This window comes from Taudactylus pleione, unplaced genomic scaffold (genome assembly GCF_031769625.1).
Source record: "Taudactylus pleione unplaced genomic scaffold, aTauple2 ptg000089l, whole genome shotgun sequence".
In the NCBI taxonomy this organism is placed as follows: domain Eukaryota; kingdom Metazoa; phylum Chordata; class Amphibia; order Anura; family Myobatrachidae; genus Taudactylus; species Taudactylus pleione.
Window position 1 is genome coordinate 4016499 of NW_028284491.1, and position 17376 is coordinate 4033874.

General features: G+C 41.6%; 1 protein-coding gene across 3 annotated transcripts in view; it reads right to left on the bottom strand.

Moving 5' to 3' along the window:
- Positions 1-1293: 1293 nt before the first annotated feature.
- The window catches only part of FNDC3A (fibronectin type III domain containing 3A), a 262911-nt gene continuing 246828 nt past the window's right edge, over positions 1294-17376 (bottom strand). For all 3 annotated transcript variants that reach the window (XM_088469122.1, XM_088469124.1, XM_088469125.1), the window contains 7 exons: positions 12692-12805; positions 10552-10701; positions 10175-10458; positions 9581-9793; positions 7425-7591; positions 6408-6535; positions 1294-2347 (listed from right to left, as the gene is read on the bottom strand). In XM_088469122.1, the coding sequence (XP_088325248.1) occupies positions 2033-2347; positions 6408-6535; positions 7425-7591; positions 9581-9793; positions 10175-10458; positions 10552-10701; positions 12692-12805 (1371 nt within the window). In that variant the 3' untranslated portion in view covers positions 1294-2032. The remainder of the gene's footprint in view (positions 2348-6407; positions 6536-7424; positions 7592-9580; positions 9794-10174; positions 10459-10551; positions 10702-12691; positions 12806-17376) is intronic.

The following is a 17376-nucleotide window of genomic DNA, read 5'->3' on the forward strand; positions in this document are numbered from 1 at the left end:
ACATCTTGCCTTTAGATTTTGGTGAGAGAGAGCAAAAATACAATAACAAAAAAACGTAAATGAAATCAGAGAGACAAACGGCTATGCTAAACAGCAGTGATGAGAAGAGAAGGGCAGCCGCCAAGGCAGAACGACTGTAAGAATAGTGGTAACCAGTCTACTTATATAGTATTTAGAGGAAAGTGCTGAGAAATACCTGAATTTCCAAAGAATAATCTGAAGTCTTAACCCTTAAACCCCTCCCAGGAGACTATAAGACTAAGTGCCATAGGGAGCCCAGGCAAAGATGTGATGCAGAACGTTTTTGACATGATAGAAAAACAAACAAATGTAGTTGGGTCTTTCTGCTGCTTAAAATGAGGGTACTCCCTTTATTGGCAGGTGAGTTTTCCTTGGTAGCATGCACTACCTTCTTGCAGCCTTTAGGTTTCACCAGTGGAGAACATTGTGTTTTTTACCTACCAGCCCCCTTCATAAAAAACATTACCAGCAGCATTTATGAAAACTGGTCTGCAGGCAAAAGGGGCTGTAACCCCTAGCAACCACATGTCTGCATTCATTCTGTAAACTAAATGGCAGTCAGATTGCCTGACAAATTTGCACCAGTTATCAGAAAAGTCCTCCATGATAAAAGAGGACCAGTGAACCATGTGGAGAGGGACTTTTTTTTTTTTTTTTTTAATGAACTAGATACTACTAACTCATGTTAACGGCCTAGGAGGTAGATCAGCAGTGCATTATTGCTCCATCATCGGCCCTTTTTTTCTATGCCAAAGCTCTGCACCACCAGTGAGAATGCCGAGCTGCAGTAGGGAAGTAGGATAGGAAAGGCAGAGCGCTGCCCAACAGAGTATTAGGATAGGCTACCTAGCAACCACATGATCTCACTAGTGAAATCCAACAGTCCAATAAAAAACAAACAGCTTGTACCCCTTGGTGACAGGTTCTCTTGTAACAACCCCAAAGAAAAGACTGTCATATATAGCCAAAACTTTTCACTGATGTCTCTGCCTGTCATAGGAGTCCCTACTTCAATCAGCAGAAAGTTCCCTACAACACATTTTGTTTAACAAGCTGCATCTACCCCTTGCTGGTACCTCAAACTAAAAAGCAAGTAAATGTAACCTGCTTAATCTTAAAAAGGACAACTCCTATACCCAGTAGTGGCTCCAGAGATGGGGCTTCGACGCAGTACAAAATTCAAATAGGGGAGCCACACCAACTGCCACACCAAACATTGCCAGCCGGGACTCACTGGCAGTTGGTGTGGCTCCTCTATTTGAATTTTGGATTGCGCTGCAGCCCCACCTCTGGAGCTGACACTGCCTATACCACATCTGCAAGGCTATATATCTACTGAAGGTTTTTAGTAGGTAAATTCCACCAGTTGTGCCATCTTGATATCTATAATAAACCTTTCAAACAATTAAAAGCTTGGTTTTCCTATTTCGTTTTCACAATTTATTGAGGAGTCTACTATTCTAGAAATTCCAGTTTTATTTACTGCCTGAGTTGAACCTCCAAAGACGAATGACCGTATTCAGATTAGTTAATACCCTGATGCCCCCAGAAAGGGCAATGTACCAGGCTGCAACAGGGTAGAATTAAGACACAGTGGAGGTAGAATAACGCAAAGATCAACTTTCCTAGCACCCCCTTTCATAATTTTATTATTTTTTGCAGCACTTAAGGCCACCCTTAATAAATCAATCTGTATATCATCCTTGCACAAATTCAATCGTGTGACCGTGGTATTGAGGAGCGTTGGATGTGTGTAAACATCACATCAGATAGCATTAGAGTCGAGGTCTTGTGCCTTCATTATTAGGACCATATAATGGTACTGTACAAGCATTGTGGCTGACAGAGGAAACAACACGACATACTACAGTAGTCTTGATGCTGTACTAGATGCCACCACATTCTTTAAAAGCGAGACAATTTGGGAACAAAAAGAAAGTTATTTTTCTGTATAAGATGTAAAGTAAAAAAATAAAGTATGGGGTTTAAGGTAAAGCTACACGGTTTCCTGTCACTTTATGACAAAGTATTGGATAATGAAGGCAATTAGGATGGAGAAGGTAGCAAACAGCACGAGGATGACGGCAGCACACTGCTCATCACTCAGCGTCCGTGGTGTCCTTGTGGGTTCAGTAATGTCTTTGCTGGTGTTGGACTGGGACTCAATCCTATGTGAGATGAAGAGGACTGTGGCACTGTAGGGACCAGTTAAGTCTTGAGGTCCGGCAGCATCTTGGCACTGGCGAATGGCACATACTCGGAATCGATATTCACAGTTTAAATGGAGGGCAGAGCATCGGTGCAAAGTATTGGGTCCCTTGTATGCCTAGAATGGGAGAAGGGAAAATTATTACCGTTTAAATCACAATTTATTTTTTAAAGTAATGACACATTGTGCTCACTCACCCAATAAATGAAAGGTTTAAGTGTACACGTTACCAAATTGTATTAACATTTCCTCATGCACAAATATGTATTAAAAATGTATTAAAAATGTATTAAAAATTTATTAAAAATGGCTATGTATTAAGCTGAAGAATTATTGCAGATATGATGTCCTTTGGTTGATGTTAATTATATGTTTGACTAGTTACACAGCCCCTTTTTATTACCAGTCTTCATTCATTTACTTGTCTACATATAATCAACAGAACCATCAGATCATTTGTAATGGTCACAGCAGAAGGAGATGACTGTATTTATCTGTGTACTATGGTCATGAGGTGTAAGTCAACCCGATGGTTTGCACGTAACTTCGATGATGGCCAATCGGTGCATGTGAGATCGCTCGCAGTGGCCCCTAAGCCGCAGCATGTCAATCATATTTTGGACTAGGGCGGGGAGATGTCTGTAGGCATGCTGAGACCAGCTTCTGCGTCTTCCAGCGCATATTTCCTGACACTGTCAGAGAAGTTCCGGCGGTCATTCTGGTAAGTTTAGGCTTACTCAGATGGCCGATGGTGTTCTAATGCTGCATCTTTGGACACAGCACTTGGACCTGCAATGCCAGCAGTCTGCGTCTTTAGCTTTCAAAAGCCTCCTATGGCATTAGGAGTTTTTTGCATTGCTGTTGCCTCCAAAGACGCAGAAATGCTGCAAATAGTGTGCAACTCTCAATCAGGCCCTATGTCAGTGTGAAAAGAGGAACGGAGGCAAGTAGGAGGCCACAGGCTGAGGCAGGGGAGATAGCAGGGTCAGCCTACAGAATACTAATGTGGGGTTCCATTGGCACTGATCTGGGGAGACTGTGGTGACACACTGCTCCATATAAATAAGTTCAGAAATCCTACTTGTTCAATCTGGCGGTGATATGACATGTTGACATTTAGAATGCCGGTATTTATTATGTTGACAGCATAATGTCGACATGGTCAGATGTCATTTAACATGTCAACATTCACAAAGTCAACAATGCAGAATAAATGCTATTTTAGCCGAAATCTAACTTTGGGCCTGATTCAGAGACGGACGCAATGGCGATATTTTTGCACAGCAAGCGAATGTTGCTAATGTGCCGCACTGCGCACGTGGTGCGATTGCACTGCAAGTACTCATGTAAACAGGAATCACTCAGAAAGTGAGTGACAGGTAGTCAGCATTTGGGGGTGGTTAGAAAAACACAGGCGTGCCTGACTTTTATGGGCGTGCATAATTTAGCCATTGCCATCGCTTTCAGAGTATGAGAGCTCTCTGCCTGTCCTGGGAGCTGCAGTGTTTGTGGCTGCTCAGACCTGACTTACATGCTGCATGACTGCCCGATGTGCGTCCTTAGTACCAATGTTTATGTTGTTCTACGTCGTCGGATGGATATGAGAAGGCAGCAGTGGGCGTCCCTATGCTTAGCTGTGCTTTGGAAGGCATTAGCATATTTTTACAGCTGCGTTTCAGGCGTAATTGCAGCTGCGACTGCATTAGCGTAAATCTCTGAATCAGGTCCTCTAACAGCAACCTAACCCTATCCCTAAATTCATGTCAACATTCCGTGAACATTCTGAACATGTCGACATCCTGAATGTCGACATCCAGACCATGACGACATTATGGTGCAACATTTTGAATGACTACAATCCATCTCCTATGTCCAGCATAATGCCAGTAGAGTCTACATGCAAAGATAACTGTGCTATGGGATGAAATACAAGCGAAATTTGCAATGAGAAAAGTTTATTTTATCACAGTCAACAAAGCAACAACTTATTTATAAGACAGTGAGGTGGTTACATATGTAGAGAACTAGTCCATTAACCAATGCACAAGGTCAACAAAAATGTGTTGTCTATGAGAAACTGGGAGTATTACTGATAAACTTTTATCAGCTACACACACTAATATCATGAATACCATCACTGGTACCCACTGGCTACAATCCTGGCATTATTCTTCTTCGTCTCCAAGACCTCCCTAAGTAGGTTAGCCATTTATACAATTTCTTGTATGTTAAGTGCTAATTAATAAGAGTAATTTGCAGGAAGTCATACATGTTAATTTAATACACCGTTATTTGCTTTATTACATTAATTCAGTCAGCAGTGTTATATTTATAAAACTTTAATACAATAAGCAAAAAACACCCCTAAAAATCTATATCTGCTTTCCACAGCTATCAGTCTCAGATCTGGAATAAAGGTCTGGCTAAGTATTAAATTTAATTTCAGCCTACAAAGAAAAAATCTATGCCCCCAAACACAAAGCAGAAACATACTTCTGTAAAATATTACATCATGAGCATGATCTTTTAATAAAAGCCTAATTAATACATCAATATCAATTTCAAGAAAGGAAGTCAATGATTATGTCTTAATTAAGTTAGTTAGGTTTTTAATTTTCTTTTCCAAATGAATAAGGTTTACATTTTGAACACTGATGCTCTTCAATATTCATGTACAGGACATTACACAGTGTAACTAACATTTGTAACAATGTTGTTGTTGTGCCTGCCCTTATTGTTTATCCCCATTAAATAGAAAGTACATTTTATAAATTAATTTGGGCAGTCTTTGTACTTATTTACCTTCCTACAGGTCATTATCTCATTTACAAAACCTCTCTGGACAGTAAACAAGTATGGCTGCCTCAGGGTCACCGATCTCAGTGTGTTATGTGATGGCAAAGGGGAGAGAAGGGGCGGGAGGATGTCACAGTTCAAGTCACAAAACACACTGTGTAACTGAGACACACAATTAGTCAGAACTGTAAGCCTATGTCTATGTATCAGTCATGTACTGGCAGAGGAAGGGATGAAAACAGAGTTTACACAGGCACTCCAAAGCCTCTCTGCTCTCTACATCATGTGGCATGGGACTCTTTTGCTATGGTAGACACATGACTATGAAAAACCTAAATTACAATAGCCACTTGAAGAAACATTAACGAGAAAAGCGTAATCACTATGCTGCTTCGTATAACCTGCCAAAGTGATTTATATTACAATAAAAAAAAAATCATCAGAAGAAGAGGAGGAGGAACGCACCACGGGACAGAGCGGTGGGCGGAGCACTGGTGCGAGCAAACATAAAATAATGTATTAAACTAAAACACATGCACTTAAAATAAATCACTTACATACACGTGCACTTCAAATAAGTAATTTACACACATATGCACATGAAATAATAAATCACTTACACACACATAAAACTTGAAATAAATCACTCTTAGACACATGCGCACACATTCACCACATTTCTCAGTGGTTAATAGATTATATTGGTCATAAATAAGTATTAAATGATCATTAGTATATGCCTCACTTATTAGACTCTCAGTGCAGAAATAGCACCTCTTTTAAGAACTATATGCAGCAATATGTAGCACTTACAAATCCTCCTCTATCAAATTCCTATTTCCCGGTAAGCTTGTGAGCAGGGCCCTTGTACCTCTCTGTCTGTTATAATGCAGTCTCACTTATTACTGTTTTGTTCCCAGATATAAAATGCAACTGACCAGGCTGGCGCTATATAAATAAAACCCCACTTGCCGTCCCAACCAACATTCCTGGTTGGAAAATTGGGTCAAATTAGATCACTTAAAAAAATACAAAAAGTAGCAATACTATGTTTGTGTGTATAATAATCAGACCCTCCCCATTTGCTGTGGCAGTGTCTGATCACATCTGAAGTCAGTAGCACTGATGGCAGCTTGTTGTATGAGCTGAGCAATACGATGGAATCCTGGTTACAATAATATGGAGTCATGGGGGAGTGATTATAAAATACACTACTCTGTTTGGAGGCTCCTCTATGTTGTCTTTATGCGTATAAATAATTTGGCAAAGGTAAATATCTGATCTCTAAAGTTTATTATTTAAGGTGGTCATGCTAAACTGGGCTACATTGCTGTATCAATAAAGCTGAATAATATGTCTAATAAAAAGGTGCAATCCATACCTGTTTAAAATCTGAGTCTTTTCCAACCATCATCTGTAAAATGTAGATCACTGAATCGCCCTTCATTGGAGGCAAAGACTCCCAGGTGACTTCACAGGTGTGTTCATTTATCCGGTCTATGCGTGGAGCTGGGAAAAGAACAGGTGCAAAACAAAAAAACTTTTTGTTTTAATATTACAGAGGAAATATATATACATTTTACTTTGCTATTTTAAGAGAATGTTGTTGTTTTACAGTCTCTCAACAAGTGTGAATTATTGCTGGGCCTCAGGAACGTCAACTATCCAAATAGTTAATTTGGTGTAACAAAGATATATGGTGAAGACTTCAGTATTAAGAGCACGTACAGTAATATGAACGTGGCACCAGGGGGTTAATAGAGAGCACAGCCCGACAAGCTAGACACGAGTGGATGGCTACATGCCACAAGATTTGGCCCCACTTTCATTCGCAGGTACTTCTAACCACAACTTCCACCGTGTCATATTAAGAAGACACGTTTGTGGTCATTTTAAGTATATACACAGAATGGAGATTTACTGTTGTATGGACTTAAATGTTCAGCCAATCATACTACGCAAATAATCTTAGAGGCTCATTAGAAATACGGATAGTAATATATTCCATAGCCTGTAAGCTTGCCAGCAGTGTGCTCTTACCTCTCAGTCTGTTATTACCGTGTTCCCAATTGTAAAGCACAACCGAATATGCTGGCGCTATATAAGTAACTGTTAATAATAATAATATTATATACAAAGGGAAAACCTCATCAGATAATATAATCAATGTGTTGTAAAATGATATTCACCAAATTACCACCAGGATTTATCACCAATTCCTATTCCATAATGCGGGGGAAATCAGACTGGTATGCCTACAAGAGGGACAAGCAATACCCCACTGTTTGGGTCCCTAATTTAGGTAATTTTGCAGAACATACAAATTTGCATCTTGAAGGATATAAGGTTCATTAAATATGTGTCACAACATTCCTGTACTAAATAATGGCACACTTACCTTTCAGGGCAGGAGGAAGTGATTTGGGAGTTGTGAAGACATATTCTGGAGAGAAAGGTCCCTCGCCAGCCTCATTACATGCCTGAATGCGGAATTTATAAGACGTGGACTCATTCAGTCTTTGCACCTTGTACGTATGACATGGTCCTCTGTATAAGGATATAAACCTGAAAGAGACGCAAACAAACACCCACATTTCTCACATGACTGATAAGGAATATGAAATCACACATGAAGGATAAAACCAGCCGCGGGTACCGCGAAAGTGGCGCCGGTATAACCGGTAGTTTAGGCCTACCTCGGGTAAATTTACAGGGTGCTGAGCACCTGCAGATGTAGTGACCATTTTTTGGAGCCCAGGAGCGGGATGCGGCAGGATGGAACAGACGCCGGTAACCGGCGCTAGTATAATGCCCACTCCTACCTAGTCTGATCCCATAAGGGGATTCAGACACCTGATAAGTAACAAATAGGCTAAAAATAAAATCATAAACCCTAACTTTTCTGCCTCTCCTACAGGCACTAAAAAAATAACTGAGGAAATAGGGAAAGTGGGGGGTATATAAGGGAAGGGGAGTTTCGGCCATTAACTATTTTAATGCCTACTCCACGGCCTCTACCTCATTCCCCAGCGTCAGTGTTCCCCAGATTAGGATGAAAGAGGAATGTGGAATTGTTTGCTAGCTTGTGAGCAGGTATTCCATTGGGAGCTGCTCAGAAGAAATCCTGGAGGTAGACATAGGAGGAAGTGACTAGGGATGTAGCAAGGCGAAGGCAGAGCGGAGTGGGGGGGGGGGGGGAGGGGAGTGTGTTGGAATGAGGCAGGAGATGTAGGGAGGAGAAGAGTGGTTTAATACTTTGCATGCTAAGGAGAGGAGTTTCAACTTGATTCTGAGTTGCACAAGGAGCAACAAACAGTGGCGAGTGCCAGAGGTAGAGCGCAGGGAGAGGAAATTAAGGTTGGTAGTATAGTTGAGTATATACTAATGGGATGCAAGATGGGAGATCGATAGGCTGATTAGGGAGTAAATTACAGTAGTCTAGGTGAGAGATGACGAGGGCGGGATAAGCCTTGGAGAGAGATAAGGTGGATGGAGTTAAAGTATCAACCAATCAGCTCCTGTCATTTTTCAAACACCTGTAAACTGACAGTTAGGTGCTGATTGGTTGGTAATTTACCTCTATCCATCTCCAAGGCTTAGTACATAGACTCCTTAGTTGCTTACATGGTGAGAGAGTACCTAATCGAAGTCAACATTGTCAAAAGCTGTGGTGTGGTCAAGAAGGATCAGTATAGAGAAGTATCCATGGAGTTGGCAGAGAGGATCATCATTCGTGACTTTGGAGAGTTAGAAAGCTGGATTGGAGTACTTCGATGAGGGGGTATGAGGAGAGGAAGGTGGTGAGAAAATTGTAAACAACCCTCTCGATTAGTTTGGAGGCGTAGATGAGAAGATATATGGTGGTGGTAGTAAGAGAGATAAGGGTCAAGGAAAGTTTCTTAATGATAGGGAGACCAGGGCAAGTATAAAGGAGGAAGGGAAGATATCAGAGGAGAGGGATAGGCTGAGCATATGGATGTGGAAGCAGACATCGGGAAGGATGGACCGGAGGAGGTCTGAGGATAGGTGGAAGTGTGAGGTTAGGTTTTGGGTAGGTGGAGGGAGGAGACATGGAATTCAATCCCTGAGACAGTGGGGGATGAAAGACAAAAAAAATTGGTTATCTTGGGGGAGGGGTTGGGGGACTGGAGTCCGCAGAGACACGTCACAGCAGATGGAATCGATTTTGGAGGTCAAGTGGGTGGCAATGTCTTAAAACATATTCTAATATATTCCCAATAGGCAGCACAAAGAAGACATTTTCCACTGCTGTCTGGTGAAATCAGAAAGGGGGTGTGACTGCCATGCAGAACGGAGGCATCTAATTGGATACTTGTTGTATTTATCCAAATGAATGTTGCGGTCTCAGAAAAGACTCCACATAATTTGAACTTAATGTACAATAGCAATTTTGTGGACAGCACGATATTTTGGTTAGTTTATGGCTGCAAACAATGATTAATTATATCCAAAAGTGGACAACACCTTAAAACAAACTGCAATGATATTCGGGCAAACATGCAGTAGGTATGAGTGTGGTAGCTTACTCCTTACCTTTCACTCTTGTCCTCCATCTGAAGCTGATACTGAATGGAGTCTGCAGAAATAGCTCTGGACGCACAATCTCCCCACTTCAGCTTAAGGCTCTGGTGACCATACACAGCACATTCCAGGCGGGGTGGTTCTGGGGGAAGGGGTTTGGTTTTCAATTTCACAGAATGGTTGAAAGGACCAGCTCCCAGACTGTTAAGGGCTTGAACCCGAATTCTAGCAACAAACAATTGAACACTTGTGTCAACAGGAGATTGTCAATCATTAAAGAAATGTTAGCAGACTCTAGCAGACTCTCAGCGACAGTGTTTTAAGCTTTAATACCCGGACCATTTTCGTGATACAATTAAGAGCTTAACAAAGCTAGTTTTAAATATTTTTATTTCGGTTAAATCTATATTTCTTTTGGCAGCATACTGAAGAAACAGTCAAACTGCAGAAAAATAAAATGAACGATCACTGCAAAGGTGCCACACTGCATCTACGGAGAGACATCATTTTGGCTCTCATATATTTCATACTTTTGCCAAGAGCAAATATTGGGACTATAGTGAAACGGTGTAAAAGAACATCAGGATTGCATTGTGTCCCCTTTACCTGTATGTAGTGTCTGGCTGTAAGTGTTCTATAATGCAACTCAATGTCTTTCCCACCGAGATGGTCTGCTTGTCTCCATAGTCTATACTGTAGCCAGTAATCTCGGAGCCATGGTCACACGGCTTCTCCCACTGTATAGCCAGGCAGGTGGAAGGAGAATAATGCGGGCTGTCTACTTCATCCTCCTTCATTCCCCAGAGGTTTGTCACTGCTGCCGGTGCAGAAGCCGGAGTCAAACAAGCCACAACGTCACTAAAAAGGCCGGAACCAGCAGCATTCACAGCCTGCAAGCATTGGAATGAAGTACAAACAATATAATACACAGGATTACGTTCAAAGGGGATATTTTTGGGTGAACTCCAATCATGTGGACTTGCCTGCACCCTGCAGTAGTAGACAATGGCTGGTGAAAGGCCTTTCATTTCATAGGTAAAACCAGGCCCACAGTAGCAGATCTGCATACAGCCCTCCATGCCTCCCCACTCCACTCGGTATTCCGTTATCTCTGCACCATTACTGTTTGGGGCCTGTACGATAAATAACACAGAGCAATTTAAAAAAAAAAAAAAAATCGATGTATAAAGTAATGCAGTAATCTACATAAAGCAACAATATATACATACTCTACAAAATTGTTCACATGTGAAATACTTTACTATTGAGTTCTTACATAGATTGCTCAGCTCTTACAGGTCCTGAAGTCAGTAGGAGACCTTAATTTGCTCACTAAGGGGTCTATTTACTAAACCTTGGCTGGAGATAAAGTGCCAAACAACCAGGTCCTAACTGTCATTTTTTAAACACAGCTTGTGACATGGCAATTAGGAGCTGATTGGCTGGAACTGTATCTCCATCCAAGGCTTAGTAAATAGACTCCCCATTCTCTTGAGTCATGACATGATGGGGATTGTAAAACTACAAAGTCATCCAAGACAGTATTGCAAACACTGTGATTTGACACACTGGCTCAGCATCGAAGTGTCCCTGTACATTATTTTAAAATGTTGCCAAAAATGATGGAGCAGCTCTCCCTTGGCAGCCAATGGGGTTATAGAGGGGGAGGTGCCTGGACTTTTATAAATAAAACTGAAAGAGCCCAAGCTCTTATTACAGCACTCCATACCCCAGTATTCCAATGTCCCCCATGGACGAAAGACAATTATCCTTATACTATAGAGCACTGTGTACCAGTCTTGTGTCCTTGCGGGTATCGCCTGCAACTATCAATGCCCTGCTTTTTCCTATGTGGTTCAGAGTGGATACATGCTACATCACACTCAAAGAAAGCCAGCACCACCAACCAAAACTGGAGTGTGTGTCACTAGGGCCCTCCTAGCGTGGGGGCAGAGCCTAGAGACTTCTTATATACATGTCAGTTGGGCACAAAAAAACATACAAGTTTAAACTGAAGGCTGTTAGAACAAAAACACTACCGTAGCTATGCCTTTAGAAACAACATTTAATACATCAAATTACCAGAATTGAAAAATGTAATTAAGTTAAATAGTTATTCCCAGTATATCTGCTCACTTTGTCAAGAAATATCAGGCTGTTGTGATACATTAATAAGAAAAGTGGCATGGGGCTACTTGTCAATTAAATGCATTTAGTTTTACTGGTGGCTACAACTAAAACTAGAAAATAGAGTAGACGACATAAATAGCAGCTGTAATGTAAACTATATGAGACAGGATAATTAAACGTGAGGTCCCGCAGGAGACTTGCGCGATATGCTTCTGGCGCTTATTTCAATGAAAACATTGTTTATTTATGTTTGCAAAATAGCAACGTTTTAGTGCCAAAAAATCCTGCAAGGCTCCCGCGGGACCTCACGCTTAATAGAATCCCCCCCCATGTGACTTATTTTGTTATACCACACTGAGTACAAAACAAATATTCTCAAGCTAGTAAGTGAGAACTGCTGATGCAATGTATTCCCTCGAGTAAAAGAAGTCAATGGAGGAAGTCTTAATAAGTTCGTTTCACATGCTCAGTGACAAATTAGGAAATAGGGTACCACAAAAAGGCCACAAGCAAAGCAGAACAAACCAGTAAACAAGTGCAAGTAACAGTGCTTAGATTTAAAAAGGTTATTTTAGCTAGTTGGAGAAAAATAGCAGAGCTAATGGCTTTAAATAGTTGCAATACATTAACATTTTTTTTAAAATAAACTAAAAAATAGTCACACAAATGAGACTAAAGGCGATGTCAGATGGGCACTTCAAAATGTTGTGATTTTAAGACCAGGATAACACATTGTTGTTAAGACAAGGACATGCTCAGTCAGTGTAGCATGAAAGACCATGAGAAACAGTGTACCTCTGTCATGCCCATTAGATGCTGTCCTTATATTGTAATATACAGTATATGTCCACAAATAAGGACATTGTTTATACAGTTTCAGGAGAGTTTTTATATTCAAATGTCGGTGCAACAACTTTATACTGTCAATTCAGACAGCTGCTACAACACAATACAGGCAGCACACGATGGCAGGATTGTAGTTTGTCCTCTTACCTCCCAGTGTATTAGTGCACATGTTGCAGATCTGCAGGTTATCTGAGGGGGTCTGCACTGATCTGGGGGTCCTGGGGCTGTTGTGATTTCACACTTTTCTGAATATGATCCAAACTAAAGAATAAAAATAAATGCTCCATAATTAAAATGAAATACTTACAGCTAAAGAAAACAAACAACGAAGCAGCAGCTGTCAAATTAAAAAAATATTTTACTGAATTCAAACTAGCTTTCGGATGTTTACAATGCTGATAAGTAAAGCAGGTAAAAGCACTTTTGCACCACTTTCCTATAGGGCTCGTACGTATTTGTATTTAAATCATGGGTTAAACATGTTGCAAAAAAGCCTAGAAATTGCTCAGCAGCACCAATGGATTGGATCCTGCAATGTACGTACATACACTTATACTTTTGAAAGAAAGGACTCAAAAAAATAAAACAGATATAAAATCTGTGTAGTTTTTTTGTTGTCATATTTAAGAAAGTTTCTCCTAATCAAGTTAATGGCCCTAAAAAAGGTGTGTGCCCAGAAGTATTTATCTTTATTGATTTTACTTATTTACTAATTACTTTAGTATTTTTTTTAAAAGCCTTAATTAGACTGTGGTTGACCGATGCTTCCATAGTTATCACCAGGTTTAGAAGAGTTGTAGTGATCTAGGGGCAGTGGCGTAACTAGGGCAGGGATGCAGGAGCTCGTGCCCTAGTTACGCCATTGCCCCTAGATCACTACAACTCTTCTAAACCTGGTAAATAACGATGGAAGCATCGGTCAACCACAGTCAAGCATCGGTCAACCGCGCCTCCGGCCACGGTACAGGCCCGCAGAAGTCAGCCAGTGTAGTGCAGACCATAGTGAGTGCAATCCGCACTACACAGTTACACATCGCAGCCGTCAGACAGACTCTCATTGGCTCCTACGTCCACTGCCAGAGCCGTGCTGGAGCTCACTCATGAGCTCCGCCTTCCAGCTCCTGTAGTGGGTGATGGGAGAGACGTCATGCCGTCTCTCCCATAGTACCGAGCGGGAGAACGGAGGAGCAGACAGCGGCGGCCGTGGCCTGAGCGGGGATTCAGGTAAGTCAGTGTCAGTATTTTCTGTGTGTATGTCTGTGTGTGTTATGTTTTGGGCACTACTAGCACTGTATCACTACTAGGGGTACTGAATAGGGAGGACCACTACAAGGGGCACTGTATAAGGGGAACCACTACTGGGGGCACTGTATAAAGGGCACTACTGGGGGCCTGCATAAGGGGGACCAATACTGGAGGCACTGTATAAGGGGCACTAATGGGACCCTGCATAAGGGGGACCATTACTGGGGGCATTGCATTAAGGTGCATATCGAAAGGAATGTTCCCAGAGTGACGAGAAAGGGGTGTGTGTCATGTTGAAATGCCCCATTTTTCAGTGACCACGCCCATTTTTCGACGCACGTACATAGGGGGAGGGGGCCTCCATTTTACAACTTGCCCTGGGCTCCAAATACCCTAGTTACGCCACTGTCTAGAGGTTATATTTAGTAACTCGGTGCAGTGCAGATAACGGACTGGCAAATAAAGTGACATTAACCGTTTCAAGCCTTCACGCATGACATGCAGCCCATACTTGCTAACTCTCCCTCATTGTCAGGGAGACTCCCTGAAATAGTAGGAATCTCCCTGTCTCCCTGAAGAGTCTAGCAATCTCACTGATTGCACCTTACCCCCATTATGAAGTGGTTTTATTTTTTTTATAAAACAGATATATACATTCAAATTAGGGATGTGCAGGCTCGGATATGTTCGAATTTTCCGGCCAAGTTCGGATGTTTCCCGCCAAAAATCGGGTCTCAGAAAGAGGCAAAACGGATCTTTCATGGACAATCATCATCATTCCTGGACAAAAGTACATGGAAGATGATGTTTGTCCATGAAAGATGATGTTTTGCCTCTTTCTGAGTGCCGATTTTTGGCGGGAAAAATCCAAAATTTTAATCTATCCGAACCTGCAGATCCCTAATTCAAATGGGATCATTAGTATAATTTCCCTGCATTTGGTTATAAGACACAATGATCCCAATGGCTACATGCATTTTCTGAAAAGTATTAGTGAAGTGAAGAAATAGATCTTACTAACTGCTTTGAGGCTCGTTTACATGTGGATGTAAGTCAGTTTTATGATACGCCTCTCAGATGTAGCAGTACACATCCACTTTACCATGCGCTCATAGGTGCTGCTGTCACAATCATCCTGAAATTACTTTTCAAAAGTAGGCAAGTATGCATGCAGCCTGGTAGTGTGTAGCCATGACAGATGAGTGCTTGCACACACACACACTATACGATGGAGCTTGTCAATGCATGGCGTCATTTATATAGGGCACTATGCTGTGTGAAGTTCTGCTATGCACTAAGGCCAAATTAAGAATGCTTTAACAAGCATTGTCATTCAACAACAAAGGGGTTTATTTGCTAAATGTTGCTTATACAACTTTATCTAGCAGCTATGCTACAGCATTTAAAGTGGCTATTTTTGTAAAGGCAATATAAGCTTTAAAAGTGGCGTAACTAGGGTATTTGAAGCAAGAAGAAAAATTGAGCCCCTCCCACCCTGGTCGCGTGCACCGAAAAGTGGCCATGGCCACATGCAACAAGGGTCGTGGCCACTGAAAAATGGGGGCATATCAACATAACACACTAACGTTTCTCGTCACTCCACACAATATTCCTTTCCATATGTGCCTTAGTGTTCCCAGTAGTAGTGCCCCTCTCGCAATGCCCACCGTAGTAGTGCCCCTTATGCAATGTCCCCAGTAGCAGTGCCCCATGTAGTAGTGCCCCTTATACAGTGCCCCCAGTAGTGCACCCATACACAGTATCCACAGAAGTGCACCCTTATACAATGACCCCAGTAGAGTCCTTTATACAGTGCCCCTTATACAGTGCCCACAGTAGTGGTCCCCCCCCTATGCAATGGCCCTTATACAGTGCCCAAAGTAGTGTCCTTTATACAGTGCTCCCAGTAGTGGGCTGCCCTATACAGTGCCCCCAGTGGTGGTACCCCTTATCCAGTGCCCCCAGTAGTGGTCCCCCTATACAGTGCCCCCAGTAGTGCCCCCAGTAGTGGTCCCACCTATGCAGTGCCCCCAGTAGTGGTCCCCCTTATGCAGTGCCTCCAGTAGTGGTCCCTCTTATGCAGGCCCCCAGTAGTGCCCCGCTATGCAGTGCCCCAGTAGCGGTCCCCCTATGCAGTGCCCCCAGTAGCGGTCCGTCTATGGAGTCTGTCTGACTGTCATTGTCTGCTAAAACAAACACACACCTCCGGGTAGTATGAGTGGTACTAGTAGTACTACCGAGCGCCGGCAGCAGTGTGTTTGTTACTGTGTAGTGCGGACCACACCTACTACAGTTAGCACTACACTGCCTGAAGTGGACCTGGACTGCGTCCAGCTCCCCTCCCCCCTGCCGGTACGATGGCGCCCAGGGCACGAGCCCCGGCCGACCCCCCCTGGTTACACCACTGCGCTTTAAATCTCACAGCAAAAACACTGAAGATCAACAGTGTAAAATCGTAGTTAATAAATAGACCCCAAAGTCTCTCACTAGGAAGTCAGAGCACTTTAATGCAAAGCACTGCAGAAGCACAGTAAAAATAAAACCAAATAGTTTATAAATAATAAAAATCTGCATCTGTGTGCAGACAATCACTACCACCTCCAGCTTCGCTGAAGAAGAAAAAATAAACCGTAGTAAAATAAATACCAAAGGTAACATGTATATAAAAAAAAGTGAACACTGTTGTAATCGATTTAAAGACATTGTGTAATATAAATATGATCTAGTTTTCTTAGTTTTTAGGATACTTAAAAATAGATGCTCAGAGCCGGCCCTCACCAATTTGGTGCCCTAGGAAAGATTTTGGCTGATGCCCCCCTATATATATATATATACACATACACACACACATATATATATATATATATAGTGTAGACTGTGTAATTTACTGCCTCAAAGCACTGAGGTCATGGATTTGATACCCACTACAGCCCTAACTGTGTGGAGTTTGTATATTCTCCCTGTGCTTGTGTGGGTTTTCCTCTGGGTACTCCGGTTTCCTCCCACACTCCAAAAATATACTGGTAGGTCAATTGGGTCCCAACAAAATTAACCCTAGTGTGTAAGTGTGTGTGCATGTGGTAGGAAACATAGAATGTAAGCTCCACTGGGGCAGGAACTGCCCAAATATTCTCTGTAAAGCACTACGGAATTTGTGTGCGCTATATAAATAACTAGTAAATAAATATATATATATATATATATATATATATATATATATAAAAATGGGAGAGAGGAAAGGGCGCCTAATAGTGTAATATATTTAGTGAACAGATAATGAACATACAACAAAATTCTTATATGCATACCAAATATTTTCTTGAGAGAAATTAGTAGATATATTCCAATTTTGAGTGTTCCAGTGTTTCCAAAAAGTGAACCAGTGCAAGATGTATTAAAAAATATATTATTTAGAAATTAGAGAACCAAAAATGTGCCTATATGGATCTGGTTATTGTAATACTCTATTTCTAAAGAAAATCATTGGAAAATTCAGAGAATAAAAATAAATATGTTTAATGAAATACAGGGGACATAGGAATAAAATCAATATGGGAATCTATAAAAAAGGAATATACAGTATGAGG